The 25,392-nt window shown below is 32.2% G+C and overlaps 1 protein-coding gene across 1 annotated transcript; it reads right to left on the minus strand.

Moving 5' to 3' along the window:
- Window positions 1–7,607: 7,607 nt before the first annotated feature.
- Window positions 7,608–17,363, minus strand: LOC120078545 (brefeldin A-inhibited guanine nucleotide-exchange protein 1). The gene is made up of 11 exons (XM_039032821.1): window positions 16,061–17,363; window positions 15,329–15,646; window positions 14,795–15,122; window positions 13,566–13,988; window positions 12,611–12,903; window positions 11,985–12,258; window positions 11,007–11,512; window positions 10,434–10,755; window positions 9,667–10,021; window positions 8,504–9,165; window positions 7,608–8,425 (listed from the first exon to the last, which is right to left on the minus strand). The coding sequence occupies exons 1-11, from the start codon at window positions 17,098–17,100 to the stop codon at window positions 7,820–7,822; spliced, it is 5,127 nt and encodes a 1,708-aa protein (XP_038888749.1). The 5' UTR covers window positions 17,101–17,363; the 3' UTR covers window positions 7,608–7,819.
- Window positions 17,364–25,392: the final 8,029 nt, after the last annotated feature.

The following is a 25,392-nucleotide window of genomic DNA, read 5'->3' on the forward strand; positions in this document are numbered from 1 at the left end:
CCTAATATAACCCAAACCAACCCGAATTTATTATTAACTTTAAAATATATTCTTTTATTACTTATAATACAATTATTTATACATATATTGATTTTAATTTTATTTAATTCCAACATTTTTTGAATAATTTATTCTTCAACGACTCTTAAAAGTAGTTTCTCTACACTTTAGAAAGAACATTTTCACTATATAAATTGAAATTGAGTTGTTAATCTTAATTCAATATATTAAAATAATTAAATTAGATTTTTACATATTTACGTTTTACTTCTTTTTATAACAAAATAAATGTCTGATTAATTCGAACCAACCCAACCCAAATATTTCATGGTTGGGTTGGGTTGGGTTCATTTTTTAATAAAGGTTATTTGGGTTGAAAAAATTTTATAACCCAAACAATTGAGTTGGGGCTAAAAAGTCTTTCAACCCAACCTAACCCAACCCATGAACATCCCTAATTATAATTATGATTCTCAAATTTTCATGCATTTTAAGAAAAAATAATCATATCTTTCTCTTTAAGCAAATTGATTATTTAGATGGAGCTCTAACTTCAAAATTTTACTCACATCATATATGTAATGTGATATTCTAAGTTAAAATAATAATTAATATTATAATGATTAATAAATTAGTTTACTGATATAAATTTGGACTATCAATCAGTCTCAAAAAATCATTAATGGTACACTTTATTGTGAATTAATAGATTTAGCAATTAATTTTCATAAATTCTAAATTAAATGCATTTTCATTCATTGTTTTGATCAATGATAGTTATTTTAAAATGGTAATTAATTAAATGGAACGAGTACAAAACAATTCAAACCACTCAACACGAATAAAACAACCATTTAACCGAAAAAATGAAAAAGAAAACATTCAAAGAGATTATAATGTCAATGAATTGACGACCATCCATACCTAAATTTAACAAATATGATATAAAGATTTGAACTATTGATCTTAAATGAAAGAGTATATTCAACTATGTTCAACTAATTTTAACTCCTATATTAATAATTCTTTTTTTCTACTTCAATCATTACAAGGTCGATTATTTAAACTTCTAGCTTTTTTTTTGTGAATAATTTATGTCATCATCAGTTGACCTATATTATTGGGTAGATATTCTATCAAAACTCTCATAGACTTATCAAAATTATATTTTTGTCAATAAAATACAAGATTTTAACATAATAAATTTAAAATTGAATATCATTGATTGATTTTATATGCAAATTACTAAGAAAAGAAAAGGAAAAAAAATTACATCAAGAATCAAGGTTACATTTTTACGTATTAATCAATTGTATGTTTATACATACATATACATATGTACGTGTATATATATATAGTTACGTCAGTAATTATTAAAATAAATTACATTATGGGAACTAAAATGGGAATACGTATATGAACCATATTATTTAATTAAAGCCTAAATGAATATAGCAAATAGCAAAAGTTGGTAAGTTTGAAGCAATTATTTCTTGGATCAATTGTGGAATTAGTAACTTGGGTTGGGTTGAAAGACTTTTTAGACCCAATCTAATTATTCGGATTGTAAATTTCTTTCATCCAAATAACCTTTATTAAAAAATGAACTCAACCCAACCATAAAATATTTGGGTTGGGTTAGTTAGGTTAATCGGATTATTTATTTAAAATTTTGTTCTAAAAAGATGCAAAATGTAAATATGTAAAAATCTAATTTAATTATTTTTATATATTGAATTAAGATTAACAACTCAATTTTAATTTATATAGTGAAAATTTTCTCTCTAGAGTGCAAGTTGTTGAAGAATAAATTATTAAAAAATGTTAGAATTAAATAAAACTAAAATCAATATATGTATAAATAATTGTGTTATAAGTAATAGAAAATATATATTTTAAAATTAATAATAAATCCGGGTGTTCGGGTTAGTTTGGGTTATATTAGGTGAACCCATAAACCAACCCAATCCAAAAAATTTTCATTTATTAGAACCCAACCCAACCCAGACCACATGGGTTGGATGGGTTGGGTTAGGTTGATCGGTTTTTTCGGATCATCGGATTTTTGGAACACTCCTAGTCATGCTCATGCTATCTGACCATCTTCATGGTAAGTTATTATCAAGATTCAAAATGTCAAAGTCAACAAAAATGTCGAGATCTCAATTTTACGTAAATGTTAATGGACTATCGATAAATGTCAATGTCAATATATATTTGTTAAAAGAATTATAAAATCTAAACAAATTTAACATGTTTATTATTTATATTATATTTATATTACTTACATTTTGTAGCTTTTTTTTTTTTGTTAAAATACTATTTTGGTCTTTGTATTTTAGAATTGGTTCAATTTTAGGTTTTTTACTTTCAATTTTAATTGTCCAATTTTAGACTCTATATTTTCAATAAATCTTAAGTTTAGTCCTTATTGCTTTTTTTTTTTTTTTTTTTTTTTACAATAACTTTTTGTTATCTATTAGTATTTTCATTATAGATTTTAAAGCATATTAACAATATCTCATTGCATAGAAATTACAAGTATTATTTAGCCAATTTCAATAAAATAAATTAACTTCAAAATATTAAATTTAAGATTAAAAAAAGTACAGTGACTAAAATTAAATATTTAAATGTATATGGACTGAAATTGAACTAACTCTAAATTAGAGGAACCAAAATGGTATTTTAATCTACTTTTCATTGATTTATTTACGATAAAATGAAAATGTCGAATCACCCTCATGCCCGTATTGAACTCTTGAAAATGTGAAAATATCAATCAAAATGTCGATATATTAATAGAAATTTAATGTCATAGTTTTTTTTAGTACAATAGAAGTTGGGTATTTGAACCACATACAGACAAACTATATGCCAGTTGAGTTATACTCATAGTTTAAAATTTCGGTCGAAATCTCAAAATTTCAATTGAAATTTCGAGATTTCTATTGGCTCGAAATTTCAATAGAGGAATATTTTCAATTTTTCCCAAATTTCTCGAAATTTTGAAATTTTTATCGATATTTCAAAAAAAAATTTCTTTTGCCATAAAAATTTTTATTTTCAAGAAATCATATATGTTCATTCAAATCTTTTCTATTGAATTTTCGTATTATTTCACCTCAAACTGATATGAGTTCTCTAATATTCCTCTCGTTTTCTCTAAGCTCGATCTACTTCTAGATTTTTTTCTTCCCATTATGTTGTGCTATGTTTAATGTTATGTTTTTTACATCTCTCTTATATGTTTCATGTTACGATTTTTCTATCCTTATTATATTATGTTAGTTTAATACTATGATTTTTTAGTTTTATATCCACTTCATTTACACAATTTACAATTATTTTATATGCAAATATTTTATGTTCTTTATTTTTGCAATTAATTTTCAACATTTGATATTATTTTTTAATTATTTCTCCATTTTTTTAAAATTTATGCTCTCGCATCAACATTTGCACAAATATTTTGGAATACACATCTAAAAGATGTCTTACTTTATAGAAATGGTTATTAAAAATGGTCAATTATAGTCTAATTCAGGCAGAATTAAAGGTTCATTAACTAACTATAACAATTTCCATCCATTTCTATCAATTTTCATAAAGTTCTCAAAATTTTCATCTACATCAATATTTCCAATCTTGATTATGCTCGCTCTCGCTAATACTAGTGTTCATAGGTTGGGTTAGATTGAGTTGAAACACTTTTTAGACCCAATACACAATTTTTCTGTTTATAAATTTATTCAACTCAAATAACCCTTATTAAATAATGAGCTCAATTAAATCCAATCATGAAACATATGGATTGGGTTGGTTCAAGTTACTCCGTTTATTTTTTTAAAATTTTATTCTAAAAATAAGTAAAATCTTAATATGTAAAAACTTTGTTTATTATTTTCATATATTGAATTAAGATTAAGAACTCAATCTCAATTTGTATTATGAAAATTTTATTTTCGAAGTGTTAAAAATTATTTTAGGAATTGTTGAAGAATAAAATATCAAAAAAAAATTAAGAAATTAAATGATTTTTTTTTTTTAAAAAAGTATATGTATATATAATTGTTTAATAAGTAAAAGACATATTTTTTAGAAATTAATAATGAGTTGATTTGGGTTGGGTTGTTTTATGTGAACACATGATTCAACCGAACCCATAAAATTTTCATTTATTTGAACCTAACCCAACTCAATCCAAACGAATTTATAATCCAACCCAAACAATACAGATTGAATTGGATTGATCAAATTTTTCGAGTAATCAGATTTTTTTGAATATCCCTAATTATAGTTATTATCGAGCATCAACCTAACCATGCAAAATTTGTATTATGATAACATAGTTGAACTAAATAAATAAAATAATGTACCATAAAAACGTCATTTTAATGTGATTGACAACTTGAAAAATCTCACTATCATTCATTAATATTTTAGTTTGACGATATTTAAAATTATTGTTTAAATACAAAATTTTCTCACAATGAACACGAGGAACACACTTACTCAATGCATAACATATGTTTTTTTTTGTTATTTAGAAATTGAGGAATAAATTTTGAAGACAGAAACTATTATATTCCCATAAATATGTGTGGTTTAGATTTTTTTCAGAAAAAAAAATTATGTGAAGGACTAGTTTGAAAAAGAAGTTTTTAGAGGGACTCTAATTTGACAATTACAAAAGTCTTTTTGAATTGCAAAACCAATAAAAAAAAACAGCATGTTTCTCATTTAAAGAATGAAAATGGAGGAATTGATTACACATTTATGTACTTACCTTCTGGAAGATGTTTGATTTATGGTTAACCTTATTTTTCGTACCTAATCTTTTATGAAAATAATAATTTAGTCCCTAAACTCTAATTTATAACGATTTAGTCCCTATATTTTTAATTTTATAATAATTTAGTCTCTTAATTTTAGTATGTAACAATTTAGTTCTCGTTCGTTTAAATTCAAAACAATTTAGTCTTTAACATAAACAAATTTATCAAAATTAGATGTTAATTATCACTATTTTATGATGTAGACTTTGTAGTTTATAAAACTATTGAAATTTTCAATAGTTTATCGGCTTATTTATGCAAGAGATCTCATGAAATTTTAGGAAAATTATTTTAAATGACAAAACTACTAAAAATATTTATAAATAATAGCAAAATATCACAATTTATCTGTAATAGAATGCGATAGACTGCTCTCTGTATCTATCATAGATAGATAATAATCTATCGCAGTCTATCACAGTCTCTCACAGATAGATTATGATATTTTGTTATTAATAGTAAATATTTTGGTTCATTGAAAATAACCCTAAATTTTAATACTAATTTCTACTAAATTGTTACAAATTTTTAAGTATAAAGACTAAATTGTTACAAACAAAATTCAGGGACTAAATTGTTACAAAATTGAAAGTTCTGAGAGCAAATCGTTACAAACCAAAATTCAAGAATTAAATTGTTATTTTGTTGAAGGTTTAGGAATTAAAAGTAATTTTAAACCTTTATAGAAATAAAAAAGGAAAAATGAAATTTATATTAAATATGTGGTTTGTGTTAATATTAGCATAACTCACCTCAATATCATTTCTTTTTTCTGTTAAGTACGGTTTTATTTTTTCCTTTCTATCTTTCTTTCTTTTTTGAATGAATGTCAACATCGACTAAAATGTCAATCTCCATATTGATATGACATTTTAATTTCATGTATATATTGATCATCAATATTGGCTAATATTTTTATAAAATAAAAAAATTACAGAAACTATTTGATTTTTTTTTTACAATTTAATTTTATAAATACTACTTCTACTAATAAATTTCTATGTGTGTCACTCTTTATTCATATTTTTAAAACTCGAGTAAAATTTTAAAAACGAAAAAATATATATATCTTTTAAAAACCTTGTTGTTTTTAGAATTTGCGTAGAATTATAATTATTTTTTTAACAAATGTGAAAACTGTAATAAGAAAAATATCAAAATAGACATGCATACATTTTTAAAATAGAAAACTTAAAATGAAACTGTTATCACTAGGTCTCGTTTGATAGTCATTTGATCTTCGATTTTTAGATTTTAAAAATTAAAGTTATAAACACTACATTAATTAATTAAAAAAACCAAAAAAATGCTAAGAAGTCAAATATTCCATCAAGAAATATGAAACACATGGTAGAAAGAGTAAGAAAATAAGTATAATTTTCAAAAACTAAATAGTTAACAAACAGAACCTAAATTTTGATTGCTTTAAAAAAAAAATGTTTGAGTTAATTTATTGATTTACCATGAGTAGTATCATTTGTTCTATTCATATATATCTTTAATGTTTTAAATCTATTGATTACAGATTAACGGATCTTAAATATGAATTTTATGCTTAACAGATGTTTAAACAGTTTTAAGAACGAACGATTAAAAAAAATGAATTAAACAAGGTAGATTGATCTGTGTTGGTCTATGAAATTGAATAGGGATGTTCACTTTCATTTTTGCACTTATTGAAAAAGAATAATTTTTGCAAAGAGATTTATTAATTCTTTGAATTTTGAAAACATGGATAAATATATGAGTTCCAACCACTAAACTTTAATTTGTAACTAAGAATTTAGTCCTTCTATGTAACAATTTAATTCTTATACTTTAATATTCGTAATAATTTAATCTCTATCGTGATAAATTTTATAAAAATTAAGTTTCAATTTTAATCATATAATGACTAAGTCTTCATAATCTATAAGTAACTTTGAACCATAACTAATTTATCAATCTACGTGTGTCAAAGTTCAATTAAATTTGATTATAGTTTGCACAATAAAGACTAAATTATTACAAATTATAAAGTACAAGAACCAAATTGATGCTTATGTAGCACAATATGTAAAACAAAAAAAGAAAATCTAGATAGAGCAAAATTTAGGTGATAAACTATTTCACAAATAGGAATCCATCATCAATAAAGTCTATCACTAATAGTATTTGCTACATTTGCAATTCTTAAAAAATGCTATTGTATTAGAGACTTAGCCCACTATATAATTAATATTTCACAAATGTCCTAAAATTTAAAAGTCTTAAGATTTGGCTATATTAATGTTTTAAAAACGTCGCTATACAATTTATTAGCCTTAGAAGTGTTAGACATTACAAGTACCAAATTTTTAAATTAGTTGCTCAATCTAAGCCCAATGATTTCTTCAATTTCTACAACACTCCATGTTCATTTTTATCTACTTATCAACTAATTAGCCCACCTAACCTCACAACATTCTTGAGAAAACTTGTATCCACCAAATCCTAGGCAAGTGGCTATTTCTCTCTAAATTATTTATTAAACTCATTCCCTCTTTTGACCACAAAGTGTGGTCCATGTTGATTCGTTCACATTTGTTTATTGAACTAAATAAATTAAATAACGCTCCTATATAATTCATTAAAATAACTTGAAAATCATACCAAACCATTGGAGAGCAGGGAATTTCCAAAGAACAATTATTTACAATGGCTCAAAAAATCATTGGCAATTGAATTTTTATTCAAGAAAAATTTACAAATGCCAACAATATGGGAATCAGGACCCAAAAAAGGATGCAATGAAACAAAAAAGGAAAAGGAAATCCTCTCAATTTTATATTATCAATACTAGCACATACATCCTCTTCCACTAGGCAAAAATTTTGGACTTTGGCATATTCTACAAAATAATGTGGCTGGCTCCACCCTCAAGCCACCTAGTTAAAGATTGATTTACAATTGGAATGCTAAGTATACCACAAAGAATATATATATGTGTGTATATAATCTTATTATTGCATAATTATTGGGCCTATACATGATTGAAATATGATGCTCAAAACAACCTGAACTTCTCCAGAGCTATGTTCACTCCTTACAAGCTCCACCAACAATGGGAAAAGCTGTGCAGCATACCTTTTAAATATGTCCCTTTCGAACCCGCATAGAACCCGCAATGCCGAGACAACTAGAGACGTTCGAGCAGCCAGTTCCTCCTTCCTTGCTGAACCCAAAGGAAGAATCCAATGTAGCACAGGCTGGTTGGTTTCTTTTCCCTCACTTGGCATCCCGGTGCACTTCAAGTAAATATGCAAAATTTGTTCACATACTGTGACAAGTTCAGATTCGATAAGAGTTGAATTAGTGACCAATGGGTTATTCGCAAGCATATTCTGGAGAAAGTTGAGGTAGCTCTGATAAGACTCATTTTCGAAGTGAACCACGGGTGGGTCGGATATCTCCAGAATGGAGCAAGCTTTTTGTAGCTTCTTCTGAAGGATTGTATCAGAACTCAGTTTCTGGGCATGTGTGGAAATGGAAGAAAATATCTCAAGAATGATGGAAATGTTGCCTTCTGAGAAAGGTTGGGTATGGTTCTTGTATAGGTCAGTAATGACCTGATTAAAGAAATGAGGAAAAATGTTATATTCTATAATAAAAAAAGAGAGTTTTTGAAATATGAGAAGGAAGCTTACCTGTATGACGAGGAGTTGCATTGAGATATGACTCTTCATTCTCGAAACAATGTAGGAGGCTGTTTGGAGGTCGTCGTCATCGCGACCATCGGTTGACAAACCTTGATCTGAAGCCACATCCACATCATAATAAGATTGAGAGATCCCGGGAATGTTGATGTCATCCATGGTCCTCAGGACCTTGAGAAATCCAGGGACGGTTAACGTGGCCGCTTCCTTCAAAGCAAGAAAAATCTCTCTCCACTCGTTTTCAGTAAGCCTGTTAGCTAAGTCACCTGCCAAACGCATTAATGCAGCAACGCCAGTGCTGGCAGGACCGTGGATCGGACTCCTAATGAATCCAGTCAGAATCGTCACCACGCCGGCTAGTTGAGACCTTATTACATTGAAAAAACTAACAAACAGATCTACTAAACAATCTGCTGCCACTGCACAGGTATCAGAATCCCATGTACTTCCTTCTGAATATTCATCATTTTCATTCATGTCCACTTCTTTCTTGTCATGCAAAGAACTAAAGATGGGGAAGACTACGGAATTGATAACACCAACCCAAAATTGACGCGAGAAAAGATGGCCATGATCCTTCAGGATATTAAAAAGTACTTCCAAGGAACTTTTTCTGATTGGTGATCTAGGATCAGATGTCAACTTTGATAGCCCTGAGAAATGATAAATGAAAAACATTATATAAATTCAAATCCAAACACTGTGTTGGCATGTTTAGGGGTAATTCTAAAATAATTAAAATCACTTTTGTCATTTTCGAAATCACTTTTAAACATGTTATTAATTATTCAAAATCAATTTTGATATATAAACATTGCATTAAAAGTGTAAAATTAAATGTTAAATTAATTTTGAGGGATCAAAGTCGTGTTTCGGAGTGATTCTAAACATGAAATAGTGATTTTTAACCATTTCAAAATCACTCCCAAATATGTACTAAGTCTCATAGGTAAATTTCAAAGGAAAGAGTGTCACCTAAAAAAGGAACGATAACCGCTGATATAGTATAGAAAATTTCGAACATAAGAGTTTATCCCCATAACAAAAAATACTAGACAAATGCATCGAAAAGTGAGTTCGCAGAATTATTCATGTATGGTAAAAATAAATGCATGTCTCGTCTAGCCAAAATCCAGTTTTAAAAGCATCATTACCTGCAAGCAACGGAACCCAATAGGAAGCATAATCATCTTTATCTGTGGGCGTAGGCGTGGGTGTGGGTGTATCTGGAGAATTGGATGAAACATTGTCTCCCACCATCTCATAGCAAACGAGTCCTCCTTCTGCAAGTTTTACCGCACAAAACCGAAGGAATGCAATGGCATTGAGACTGACATCACTATTAAATCTGCTATTTGTAAAAGTAATCAGACATCGAACGCAATCAGTAAATGTTGTAGTCTCAGTCTCAGTTATGTAAGGAAAATATTCTCGAACTATTTTTTCCATGGTTTCGAAAGCCAATAAGACAATATTCTTCCGCTCATCAGCAGCAGCAGCAGTGAAAACCTGAGACAATAGTTGAGTATAAGGTGATTAGATTAGATGATAACTCCATTAATACCCGTCGTAAAAAATAATCATAATTGGGAGGGAAAACTCGTAAGAGATCTAGTTTATTGAATCTATTTAATATTTTCCTTGTCTAAAAGCATACCTCATATAATATGTTAAAGAATTAACACAACCCTAAACCCTAAAAAAATAGTAATAATAATATAAAGGGTTAAATCAATCTGAACCTAATAGCTTAAATTTTAAAATAGTGTAACTTGAATTTTCAGTTCATTTTTTAAAAATTGAAATCACTTCCTTACTAAAATTAACAGTCCAAGTGTTGATAATAAAGTTGGAGCTGACAAGAAGGGCAATATGTTAGTATTGTGACACCCAAATTTTATTCCTGTTGTTTGGAACGTACCATAAAAACGCTTTTCCATCCAGATTTCACATTATTGACCCGACTGAGAACCATCTGCGAAATGCACCGAACAATTAATTCCCTAATTTCTGTGGAGCTGCTTTTCTGCATAACTATTACGAAGGGTCTCAAAAATTCATTCTGGAAGTTATAATTTGCAAGCTCCTCACGCTCCAAAAATTTCATCGCAAGCTGCCTCAGTGAATCCATCACAAATATTGCAACTGACAGGTTTTCTGACAAGCCAACTGACACAAAGAAATCAGAGAGAACATTCCACATGCGAGACCACACCAATCTGATGCGGTTCATGTTGTAATGCCTACAAAAGAAACGATGGCATGAGGTGATTTTCCCATTCCATTTCTAAATGTCCACAAGTCAAAGGCACTGCATTACCTTACCTAAACTGGAGATTTTATTAAAAAAAAGGCTATAATAGATGTCATGGAACCCTATGATATAATAAATATCATTATATAATTAGCATTCTAAACCTAAGGATTTCCTCACTTAAAAGACATTAAACACCATGCAGATGAAGCGAATTCAAGGTATAGACAAAGATCTTACGCCACTTCAACTAATTTAGTGAGGCTGAACACACGTGGGTCTGTAGGAGACTGCAACTCTGCAATAGCAACTTTGCAAAGAGCCTTCACGAATGCTACTATTGCTTCACTGTTCAAGCTTTGACTATGAGCAAATACGTGGTTCAACTCAAAATTGCCTATTTGCTCAAGCAAATTCAAGTTTGAAATTAGGTGGTTAATCTGTTCAGGAGTTACTGGTCCTGGAGAAGAATTCATTCCAAGTGAGGTGCTGTCGTATGAACCTCCACGAACAACAGCCATAACAGCTGGATTTTGGAGACTTCCTTTTCTCTTCAGAGATGATAAACCCACCGACTTTGGTGCTTTCTCTTCAGTTTCGATACTTGATGTGGTCAAAAACGATGCGTCGGATGGCGCACCCTCTCCCAATAATTGTAAATTCTCAATTCTGGAGAGACATGTAAATATGTGCTCCCATGCCTCTTGAAGAAAATTACCATCCTCTATGGCAATCGATATTATAGCCTGTATGTGCGCATTGATTCAGAGATGGGAAAAAAAAAATCATTTATTTTGTTGAGAAGAAAAAAAGAAAAAGAAAAAGAGAATTTCCTCAAAGACTTGCAAAAGATTGACCATACAACAAAATTTATAAAACCAGATTAAGTAGTTAGCTCTTCACGTATGATTCAATATGATCTGAGAAAATAAACGGATCCATAAATTATTGTCCTCCCTTCTAGCCCTTCTATGAAGGCTTATTCCTTGATACAATGTTTGCACATCAGACCTGATTTGATGAGTTCAAGAGTTAGGAGATGTTTGATAAGTTATGCTTCACCGTGGAAAAATGGGCATCCATTTTATAGCCTATATGGGCCACCATATTTTAGCCCTATTCTCGATTTAGATGGGTAATACAGAAAATATCCCTTTATGGGACAAGTTTTTTGGAGGAAAAAACCACTTTCTGTTTTTATGATGAGAATATGCATACCTTTACAGCTTCAACGTTTTTTTGTTTCATATCTGCAGCACAGTGAAGATAGGTAAACTTAGCCATGGATGTCACGAAAGCATCCCGTTGAGTCTGTAAACCCATGACAGCTGTGACATGCACTGCATGCCGAAAGCCTAGTAAGCATTGAGAAGTAGCAAGCTTATCATCACTTTGGTCAAGAGTCACACTGAATGCCGCCAACATAGGACCCCAGCACACTTCCACCATAAACCTCAATATTGATACATCTGTCACAGCATGATAAACAGATCTGCAAATACAGATAAAATAAGTTCCTAGTTTTTAAAAAAGTTCCTAATCTTTTAGGTGCCCAAACCAAAAAATAAAATCTTCCATTGACATATAAAGTATACAACATATACAAGGAAAATCAATTAGAACAAAATCCACAACGAAACAACAGAAAGTGAGAGAATGAAACCATACTACTCTATCTCATATAGATGGAAACAATTATAAAGCAGAAGAGGATTGCATGTTCAAATTACAATGAAAAGCTATTGTCGCAAATAAAATCAATTTCTCACAAGCAGGTTGAATTATCAACTAAGATTTTTGTTATATATAAGAAATATCAACTAAGACTTCATTTCATAGCTTACTCAGATTTTCCAGACTTGGCCTTAAACTGCTCCTGTATGTGCCTTATAAGAAGCCCATTTGCACCAACAGCTTTTTCTTCTGTCTGCTTCCAAGAAACTAAATTGAGTATACCATCCAAGCCCAAAAGTTTGTTGATGCTAGTCGCCTGCTTACTTTGTGAAGCCGAAGAATCAGAATTCATCTTAATTTCATTCCTAACAATCTGATCATAAAGAGCACCAAGATACTCATCAGGTAAGTCCTTGCCGTCATCAATTCCTCGATTGTTCCGAATAAAATCAGCTTTTGTCATCTGAATATCCAACCAAAGCACGATAGTAGTCAGAAAATATCAAAGTACAGTGAAATTTATTTTTTAAAAAAAGTTTTTAAAAAATAATAAAAATAAAAAATAAAAACATGCAAAAAATCAATGTGTAAATAAAACTTAAGAAATAAGAATGAAAAGCAGCAGTATATGTTATATGTTTCAGAAATACTTGCATGCATTCACCAGTCACCACACAAGGAAAAGTATCTCCAGAAATCATGTTTTATAAATCTTAACAGGCAATAAATCCAACGATATTACTTCCGTAAAATCCTTCACTGGGCATGCATAAGCCGCCCTTCAAATCTCTCACATAAAACAATGAAAAAACCTTGCACTTTTGCAAATCAAATGAAACTATTGATGGGCAATACTGTTCTCATGAGAAAGCGACAGATCCCGGGCTTTTTATCCCTTCTGTGTAAATAACCCATGCCGGTTCACAACCAATGACGTATTATTCACCATCCAACATTCAGACCTCTTGGCCAAGTTAAGGAGATTATATGAGAACTCCACAGTAGGAATTAATCAAAAAGACATACTTTTCAGAAAAGGGTCATAGAAGTAACCTAAGTATCATCTAGCTTTACAAGCAAGCTGTTAAACCAATATGCAATCAAATGCACAAGTTAGAGTCAAACCTTTTCTTTCACCATGTTATTATGGGCATCTGTGTTCAGCATAATTACAGAATAAGCAAGCACATAAGCGGTATCTGCACTTGTGAATGAACCAGGGTTACATTTACAGTACCGCTCGGCAAACTTCTCCATGATGCGATCAATCTTTTGTGCCTCTCCTGGTAACCTGAAGCCCCGCAGGAAAAACCTTATTGCTTCGCCAAAGTCCATCACTTTAAAATTAAATGAATCAACATAAGCATGCATGACTTTCAAAGGGAATTCCTCCCTTTCACCCAAATAATCCCCAATGACTGTTTCATTCAGGCCGTTAGTATTTTTGAGAAAAGCAGCCACCTCTTCAGGAGAACCACCAACTTTTTTTGTGCTGATCAGAAACTCAATACCCCTGGAAGGTTTCCTATTGAACAGTGAAATACCTTTCTGAACGTAAATCAGGAAAGTTGTCAGAACGATGCTAATTACCTCTAATATGAAATGTGTTAAAATAATAGATTATATGATGAGTATACTTCAACCAAACAAGATTTGAGGAAAGTGTCAATATTATACAAGTAACAGCAAAAATTAGTAAGGAACAAAATGAGAAAAAGAAGTAGGATTAACCAATGACAAGCAAAGGAGGAAAGGTAAATAACAGGATGAATTTCCTCTCTTGAGAAACCCCAAAGTAATCACACAAGAAGAGCCCCTACTATTAGACACTAACTGAACCCCAAGCAAGAGCATCATCTACCCATCCCTTCCTCGAGAACAACTGCCCCTATGATTTGGAGATAGAAGAAACGTGATCTATAACCAAGGCCAGGGTTCCCAACTGTAAACCCACTCTAGAGGATGTCCTATATCCCTTCATCTATTGTTAGTTTCTCTTTACTCATGACATGGTCTCTCGTCCAAAAATAAATAAAAACCATCAACAACAACAATAACTTTCATCTCCAGTATCTTCAACAACTCATCAGATATTTTGGCTCTGTCCTTAACTTGGCTCTCTTTAAAGCTTTACATTGGTGGAATTCTCCGTTCTCTAATTATAGCCTCTAATCATAATTTCTTTTCTTCCCCTACCCTACCAAAGAAAACGACCTCCTCATAAATTTCCATCATATGATTTATCCATCTTGTCCTAACTTGAGCCTTCATACTGCTAGAACAGAAGCCACCATTCATCACCCACCCTCCACATAAATAAAATGCATTAACTAGAGATTAAGTAATGCTCAAACCTGGAGTTCGATTTTGTACGCTCTTCTTTGCTCAAGTGTAGCAGCATCTGAGAACTCAGAATTACCATCCGGATGAAGCTCAGAGTCAACAGCAGCTGTTTCTTCCCCACTTAATTGATTCTCAGGTGAAGCGTCGTTCTCAGAAGTCTTGAGTAAATTTGGATCATCTAGCTTCATTTGTTGGTCCATCCAAGTTCCCATTGATTTAATGATGCTTACCAAACACTTAACAGATTCAAGCCTAAATGTAACATCCTGTGCTGGAGACAAAGTTGTGGTTGAACCAGAAGGCGGTCCAAGAGCAGTTTTCAAAAGGCCATTCACAATCCTGTAAATATGTCAATGAGGTATGAGGTTAATGTCACAATTCAAACGCCAAGCCATTCCCCCCCACCCCCAAGGTCCCTCTCCTCCTCACCATGTGAGAGGGAGAGGAAAGGCATCAACCCTTGAGAAAACAGATGAAAACTAAAATTATACATCGAATCAAACAAAATCAACGTGTATAACAAAAGATATGGACAAGTGCAGTACCTTTCAAAAATATTTGGAGAATCAACATCACAATCATAGTTGACAAAAATGTCGACCATAATCTGTGGATCTTGAGATATCTTATCCAACAAATTGAGTACGGTCATCTTCTGCAAGAAACTAGGCTGAAGTACATTCTCAAGCACTCGGAGGACAAGCATGGGAAAAAAGATGCCAATTTCTGCTTTCAATCCTGATCTAAATTTTGTCAACAAGCTCGTAAAAATAGAACATTGAAGCTGGAAGATGGCCATCGCCGAGAGGGCACTGTTCTTTAATAATGATAAGCAGAGAAATTGCTTGATAGCATTGAGAAACCTGAAACCAACAGTGACAGAATCTGTCACAGTTTATCCAATCAACAATAGCTTGCTACAAAGTACTCGGACAAAATAAGAAGTTGATTTTGGAATTATGTCCTGAATGTGGCATCTTAGCCACAAGATCTTTTTTCCCCCCGTAACTATAGCCTAGCTCAAATCCTCCACAATTGGGAGACTGTGTAGCTACAGAAACGTTGTAGATTTGTCGAAACAAAAAACAATATTCTGAGTCGACTTTCAAAAGTCATTTTTCCCAATGAAAAATACTTAGTTAATAACATAGCATTACATAATGAAAAGGTAGAAAAATAATTTGGTCAAAATTTTGCATGAATAGGGGAGTTCAAGTCAGTTTATAGACGCATACAAGAGTAGCATTAAAATGATCAATGGAAAATGGAATGCTTGCCTCTCGTTAAAGCGCCAAACTGGACCTGCATTATCCATAACCACCTTTAACAGTTCCAGAGACAATATTTTCCCTCTTAAAAGGATCTGATCATCTGGGTGCTCCGGTGATGAGAATTTCATTGACAATTTACACAAATTCTTAAACAAATAGAATCCATCCTCCCTAATCTTACTATAAACATCTTCCGTTTCTCCTATATCAGATTCACCTTTATTGTCAGCTTTCAGCGGCGAAGCATGGCCATTCTGCAATTGTGCCGCAAACGCATATAATTTCTTATCTGCAATCCCTTCGCTGGCATCCATTACCTCATTGATAAAGTTCTGGCAAAAATATATTGAATTTCCTTCATTCAAGTTCTTATCAGTAAATTCCAATAATTCACTCACAGAAATGATCCTCATGGGAGCATCCATGGAGTCCTCCTCCACCCTACTGAAAACAATGACCATTACTTGACCTAAAACAGATTTTGCACAGATCTGATTCGTACCACTTAAGCCACCGAGATACACATTATAACAAGTCCGAACAACATTAACCAGACAATCCCCGCGGATCAATACACAAGGGCTCCGAACCGCAGAGAGCAACACTCTTAGAACAGTGAGCTCAATTCCTTCATCACCTAGACCTCCTGATTTACAAACAGACTCAACAATCTTATACACAATGGAAATGGCACTGGAATTTGCCTCGCCATCCGGCCGCTCGATCTCGCCACGGAAAAGACCGCGGGAGAACAATTTGAAAACGCACTCAAGTGCGGGCTCAGCAACCTTGACATAGGCGGCATCAAGAGCCAAAAGAAGAGGTTGGAGCACAAACTCCGCATCAGCTGGAGAAAGGCCGGCGAGAGGGGAGGCAGGATCAGGAGCAGCCTCCTTAATAGAATCAAGCTTATCAAGAACGGATTTACAAGAGGAAACAAGGTGAGAATGCTTACGCCAGGCTGCGTTCTTGACAATCTTATCGAGAGAAGGGCCGATCGCACGGCCGCATCTGGACGTGCCACCTAGGGTTTGTGAAACCGACATTGGTGCAGGATCGAAGAACACAGATCCATTCAGCGAAACATACTGCGAATTTGGATTGGATCAAAGAGAATTACCAGTTATTGCTTCAATTCAACGCCCGATTCGAAGGTGAATCTCTTCATTAGAACTGATTGTTCATCGATTTTGCTTTTCCCCCTCTCGGTTTGTTGCCAAGTTGCAAGCCTTGTGAGTCGAAACCTGTTCAACAAAATCACACAGAAAGAGAGAGAAGAAAGAGAACAGAGAGAGAGAGAGAGAGAGAGAGAGCCGATAATTCCGTAAACCGGAAATTTTACATCGTAACGCAAACGGTTGGGTTGGACTCACGTGCATCACACGCGCCTGCATAATAAAAGTTAGATAGGGAGGGAGAGAGAAGAATATTTCAAATTTTCAAGAATTTTTTTAAATAATGTTATTTTAATAATTATTAACAAAAGAAAAAGAAAATTGGATTGTAAGTATTGACAAAACTGGATAGTAGAATCGTGGACCCGGCATACGATTATCTTTAAATCGTGGATAAGATCCACGACTTCCTTCATACCACGTGAAATTGTCACACCTCGCAGTGACCTATCACACGCAGGCTCCCACATGTACAGGTATGCAACTTTGACCAGGCAATCGTGAACGAGGCCCACGATTACCACAATTACCCTAAATTATGTACGGTATACACGACTTAGTGGTCCCAAAAGCAGCCCCACGACCTTCTCCCTTCACTTTCTTCCCCATCTCAAACTTCTTCCATTTCTGCCAATCTCTCACAATTGTTGTTGTTATCTGCCGTATGCCATATCCGCCGTCCACGATCTTCTGTCGTCCACCATCTTCGCCGTTCTTTTTGTCGCCACCAACCGCAGGTAACATTTATCTTTTTTTTAATATATGAAATTGTACTCCATAGATCTACTATTTTATTTAAATGTATGCATAAAAAACCTAGAGTTTTGATCTATTTTGGTTTAAAATTTAGGATTGTGCTTCATATCTAGTATTTTATATGATTTGAATTGTTTTATTTATTTATTTTGTAGTTTAATATTATAAGTTGGATGGAACATTGGAGATGTAGTTGGTTTTTTTTTTATTTTAAAAAAAAATATTTGGACTGGTCATAAAATAATTTTTGGATTGTTTGGAGTTTTGATATATTTTGACTGTTTGGATTGTTTAAAAGAAAAAAACAAACTTTTTGGATTGGTCATACAATAGAGTTTGGATTATCTTTTGGATTGATGTTGGATTTGGCTGTTAGTATTAACATATTTTTTTGTCAACTATAACAGTTATCAAGATTTGAGTAAATATGTCGATGTATCCAGAAGATGTAGCCATTCTTGAACCTAAAAATTACGGGAATGATGATATTGAAGTAGAACTTGATGAATTATTTGGACATGATAGAAGTGTAGAATTGACATAGGATGCTTGATTCAAATTTTATGAGTATTGAAATCCAAAATATGATTAGAGCTTATCCTGGGGTTCCTGTGGCCTTGCTCCAAGAAGCAATTAAAAAACAATATGAGTACATTGTTAATTATAGACGGGTGTGGCAAGCCAGCAGAAAAGTATTGATTGTTGTATTTGGTGATTGGGGGAAATCATATTCAAAACTTTCATATTGGTTTAGTGTTATTGTGCATTACAATCTTGGAACATGATTGGATTGGTATTTTCTTCCGTCTGATGTGCCAGGTATAATTATTTTTTGTCAAGTTTTCTAGTTATTTGGTCCTGCAAGAGAATGGTTCAAATATTATAGACCATTAATTCAGACTGATAGAACTCATTTCTACAACAAGTATAAGAGAAAATATTTGACCGCTTTATCTATTAATGCAAATGGGCATATATTTTTCCTTGCTTTTGCTATTATTGAAGGATAGAACTAGTCTAGTTGGTTATGGTTTCTGTGGGTATTGCATGAATATGTTACTCAATGAGATGTCATTTGCTTGATTTCTGATAGACATATGGACATTCAAGCTACAATTAACAATGAGAAAATAGGTTGGAGTGAACCTAGAGCATACCATCGATATTGCCTTTGTCATGTTGCTAGTAATTTTAATATAAAATACAAATCAAAACAACTAGAGGATTTGTTGTTTAAGGCAGGAAATCAACACCAAAGGCGCAAGTCCATTAGGTGCATGAAATAGTTGAAGTAATTGAACCCTGAGAGCCTTGAATATTTTTTTTATATTGACTTGAAAAAATGGACACAATCACATGATGATGGGTACCACTATGGTGGATGACAAGCAATGCAACTGAATGTATGAATGGGGTTTTCAAAGGTGCTAGAATGTTACCAATTATTTCTTTAGTTAGGCTAACATTCTATCGTATAATACTATATTTTTAACATTGAAGACAAGAGATAAGTGAAGCACTTGACCATGGGGACATGAAATAAGAATATGCCACGAGAAAGCTTAAAAGGTGGAAAAAACAAGCATCTACACATACAGTGACACCTATTGATGAGAAACCCAAACTTTTGAAGTACATACTAGCATAATTAAGTATGATTGCTCCCTATAAAGGCCAACACACACAAATTGTGAGCTTGAAAGAAGGAGCTTGTTCTTATAATAAATGGCAATCATTTAAGATTCCATGCTCTCATGTAATTGCAGTTTGTAATTACATGCATTTGACATACCTACCTCTTATTAATAAATGCTACAAATTGTCCTATTTCAAGCGATGTTATGAAGATCGCTTTTATCAAACACAAAACCCAGATTATTAGCCAAAATTATCATTTACAGAAATTTGTCCAAATGTAGACTTACTAAAAGAACAAGGTCGCCCAAAAAGTATGTGAATTCATAATGAAATGAATTAGAGAGAGGCTGACCAAAAAGTTCGATGTACAACCTGCGAGGTAGAAGGACATAACAAGTGTACTTGTCCACAACGTACATTAGGTGCTTCCACTTCGGGCCATTGATGACTTTGTTATGTAATGGACTTTTTTATGTAATGGATTTTTTTTTATATAATCGATTTTTTATGTAATGGATTATGTTATGTAATTTGAATTTGTTATGTATTGGATTTTGTCATGTACTTTGAATTTGTTGTGTAATGGATTTTTTTTATGTAATGGACTTTGTTATGGAATTGACTATATTAAAATATGTGTTTATACTATTTCAGTGTTTGTGCATCATGGATCTTGGTCCTTCTAATCTTGTGCAACTATATCAATAAAATACTCATCGTTCACTATCGATATGGGATAGTTCTTCTACTATAGTTTGGGACCGTCGGAGAAGAAAGGCATTTGCATAACGTACTATCCCATTTGATCCACATATTATGCCTTACGTACAACGGGTTAGTTTTATTGGTGTTGCAAATATTGGATCTATCCAACTAGATTGACATCTTATTACTACTTTAGTAGAGCGTTGGAGACCAAAAACTGACACATTTCACAAGCCTTGTGGGGAATACACAATTATGTTGCAAGTGTTGGGTTGTATGTCCCAAAATTCGCAGTTTATAAAGTTAAACATATTCTATTATCAATAAAGATGTTATTTGATGTTTATTCAATAAAGTTATTGTTGAATATGTAAATTGTACTTGTAAAGACTAAATCTAATAAACTAAGATCCATGGCTATTATATGAGTACTTGAACTTTATGTGGAGACATAAAGATGGATCAAGTTCGAGTAAATAGCCAAAACGGTCTATAGTATACGAATAAGGTTGGGTGCCTTATTCTGGTAACATTATCGGATGCGGCCACTCTGTAGTCGTTACAATTTGTTGTAAGGTACTACAAACGAAGTGATCCTGATTCATTTATGTATTGACATGAGGAACAGGGGTGTCCTATGCAATGAGTTTGCATAGGATTGGACCAAGAAATAAGTCACTCTTACTTTATAACGTTGTTTACTGTTTAAGACTGATCATTTCACATAGATGACCTAGGTAACTCAATCTTAATCCTGAGGTAACTATGAACTTCTGTTTATTCAGGATTATCCTTAGATTTACATAGGTGAGGGTTGGCTCAACAGCGCTGGCTTAATAAGCCTCCTATTTCAGGGGTAAGACCAGGTAGATAGCTGGAGACATAGAGTGCAAGATGGAATTCACGCCTACCCGATTTAAGGATAGGAGAAAGGTTGTTCTTTTAAGTGTTGAATCTAGGTATTGAACAAAGGGCCTCACCCTCTCATTGGCCCGAGAGGGATTCGGTTTAGTGTTGGATTACAAACCAATTGTTCATTAGAGGATCAGTAGAAATTAAGGAGCAAGATGTAATTTCAAGGGTAAAACAACATTTGACCCAGTCGTTATTACGAACAACCTATGAAGGGTTGACTTACTAATTATGGTTAAATAAAGTGGATACAGATATATCTACAGTGGGGAGAGTGCAACTATCGAGCTATAGTGGTGTAACTCGGTAGTTAACGAATATTGATTAATTCGATCTAAAAAGTTTAGCCAATTAATCTAAAATTGTTGGAGCTCATGATCTGTAGGTCCATAAAATCCCTCTAATAGCTCGTAAAACATAAACACCTTGGATTAGTAAATTGAAGGAATTTGAAATGATTACAATTTGAAGTATTCAAATTGAATTTAGGGTTTTCGATTTGAAGTATTCAAATTGTAATTAGGGTTTGAATAATTATATTCGATATAATTGAACGTTTAATTTATGTAAACTAAATGAAATTGGAAAGTGTATAATATTTAAATATTAATTATATGAATAGAATTCATGTTTAAAATTAGGTGTTGGGTTAATTTAATATTTGATATTAACTTATTATTTAGTTAATTAAATTTGTTTAATTAATTAAAATCAAAATTAATTTTCAATTTTATTCAATTTGAGAAATTGAATTTTGAATTTTGAATTAATTAAAATTAAAATAAAGATTGAAAATTAATTCAATTTAATTTGAATTAAATTGAAAAAGTGGATTTAACCTCATTTTTGGGATGATGTGGTGTCATCTTCTCAATCTAAACATCTATCCCACTTCCAAGCTCAAATTGAGTTGGCCATTGATGAAAACCTTGAGTGCTTGCATGGAATAAAACTCTCAAATTTCTAAGAATAAAAAGGTTAGTTATTGAATTTTGAGAAATTTCTTCAAATCTCTCTCAAGCTCTCAAACCCTCTTCTATTACTTCATTCTATTCACTTCAATCTTGAGTTTTGAAGGAACTCTAATGGGAGAGAACCTTGAGCGGAGTGGATCGACCAAATTCTATCCTCATCGAATATAAATTTTACAGTAAACAAGTAACAAGATATGCATTTAATTCTAAATTATAGCATGCAAAAGAAAGGGTTTCAAGAAATCTCACCTTTGAATACCTTTCTTCACATTTTCCCTCGAACAGTTCACGAACAACTTGAAGACTTTCTTCAAGATTAACCTTGAACAAAACCGAATACTACCACGAATGTTACCTTGGTATTCTCAGGATGAGAACCCAATAGTGGTGGACTCTGACTATTTTGGATTTTGAGGGAAAAACTAAATGATGAGGAAGAAGGATTGAGTATGTTCTCAAAACTCAAAAAACACAGAACACTTTTGTCGTTTACACTTTTTCAATCGTTCAACATCAACTTAGCAAGAAGAAAAAAAACTAAATTATAGCATGCTAAAGAAAAGAGTTGTAACTCCCTCCCTTATTATTAAAATAATAATAATATAAATATAAATAATGATAACTATATATATTATATATATATAAAATTATATGTTATATCAAATATAACAATATAACATATATTTTAATATTGTATCACATAGAATATAAACTATAGTTTCTTTTCTCTTTTATATGGCATTTAATATAAATCTTATTTATATTAAATTTAACAATTATGAATTCAATTCGTAGAAACTATATTTGAATCTCATTCAAATATTTATTTCCTCCCATTAAGCTATAATGTATCAAATACATGATAATTATATCACATATAATTGAAATAACTTAATCATATCATATATAATTAAATCCCTCTCTTAATTTGAACAGTTCAAATTAATCCAAAAACTGATTCTCGATTAATCCTATTGAAATACTAAGGGGACCTCATGAACCTGTAGCTTGAAGCTCCAACGGTACATGAATACTTAATTAAACTCTTTAATTACATTATTCACCATCTGTTAACTGTCGAGCATTCCACTAAAGACCGACAACTACACTCTTTGCACTACAAATATATTTCTGTGTCCATTGGATATAACCAATTAATAGTATGATAACCCTTCACAAATTGCTCGTATGTACAGGTAGGCCAAATTATCGTTTTGCCCCTGTAGTTACATCTAACTCCTTAAGTGAAGGAACTCTAAAAATTAGAGAATGAATGAGCGAAGCATATCGTTCCAAATCCCATTGTGAAAGAACAAGAACATTTACAATCAAATAGAACAGTTATGCATCAAAGATAAAATTACAACATGCTTCAAAGAATAAACACAAAAGGATCGAGTACAATACCTTTGAAGAAGCATTTTCTTCTAGTATTTCCCTCGATCGAACACCAAAGTGTCCAACAAGACGAACACAATGATCAAAACCAGCAAACAACACGAACTGGCAAATCCTCGATCACAATCGAGTAAAACTCAATCCTCGACCCTCGAATAGAAACCCGACACTACCATGAAGCTACCTTGGTATTCTCGATGTGAGAATCCAGGAGTTTTGGGTTCTGTATGAATTTGGGTAGAGGGAAGGAGGAACGGAAGAGAAAGACTGATCAAGTAGACGATCGAGTAATAAATAGGGGAATCGTGTAGAAGAAAACAGTCTATTGCATAGACTCGTTCCTTGATCGTGTAGTAAGCAAGTTTTATCATATAGAAAACTCGGTTAATCATTTACTCTCTCGACAAGCTATCTGATAACTTGCTTCGTGCATTGTGGAATGAATAACGAAAACTCTTTTTCTTCTTTATCCATTCGGTTGCCATAAACTGACTAAAATCACCCACTAAGGTGGTTATTGGAGAAAATCAAAATCAATTATCTTATAATTAATTTATTATAAATAAATATAATAACTAATTTATCATATTATATTTATAACCTATAATTTTAATATCACATCATATGCAACATATAGACCATAGTTCTTTTTCTCCTTTATGACATTTAATATAAATCATATTTATATTAATTTCTCCAATTGAATAATGTATAAAATACATTAAATCAATTATATCACATATAATTGAATTAATTTAATTATATCATATATAACAAATTCTATCTTGTTAATTTAAACACTTCAAACTAACCCAAAAACTGATTCTCAACATAAATCTGTTGAGCTACTAAGGGGACCTTATGGACCTGTAGCTTGAAGCTTCAACAGTACGTGAATAACTGACTAAACTCTTTAATCACAATATCCACCATCCATTAACTACCAGGCACTCCACTAAAGATCAACAACTGCACTCTTCGCACTACAGATATATTTTTGTGTCCATCGGATATAACTAATCAACATTATGATGACCCTTCACAAATCGCTCGTAAGTACAGTTGGCCAATGTATCGTTTTGCCCCTGTAGTTACATCTAACTCCTTAAGTACCACTGATCCCTCTAATGAACAATATATCATAGTCCCATTATGACTAAACCCTTCTTGGACCAAAAGAAAGTGTGACGCCACATTGTTCAAGCCCCGGAATCAACTCTTAAGGGAGAAATTTATCTACTTACTCTTGCTTCAGGGAAGGGGTAAATTCCGTCTTGTGTAGCTGAGTTCCTAGCTCCCCAATCTAACTTATCCCCAAAGTGGTAGGTTTGAGTCGGCGACCTGGCCACTCGCACCCATGCAAATTAAAGGGCCGCCCTCATAGGCAGAAGTTCACAACTTACTCAGGATTAAGGTCATGTTACCTATGGTCATCCTAGCGAAATGAAAGTCTCTGTCACGAACGGAGTTATATAACGAGACTAAACATTTCGTGGTCCGGTCTTATACAAACTCCTTTATATAGGATACCTCCACTCGCATGTCTTCACATGAATGATCAGGATTAGATCATTTGTAGCACTTTATAATACTTGTAACATCTACAAAACGGATCGTATCTGTAATGTCACCGAGATAAGGTTTTCCTCCTTTATTTATATACTACAGACCATTTAGGTTATCATTTAAAGCATGATCCACTTATATGTCTCCACATACTTGCTTAAGTTACAACGATAACCATGGATTGTTTATTGGTTTATGGTTAACGCAATTAAAA

Source organism: Benincasa hispida, chromosome 5 (assembly GCF_009727055.1).
Source record: "Benincasa hispida cultivar B227 chromosome 5, ASM972705v1, whole genome shotgun sequence".
In the NCBI taxonomy this organism is placed as follows: Eukaryota; Viridiplantae; Streptophyta; class Magnoliopsida; order Cucurbitales; family Cucurbitaceae; genus Benincasa; species Benincasa hispida.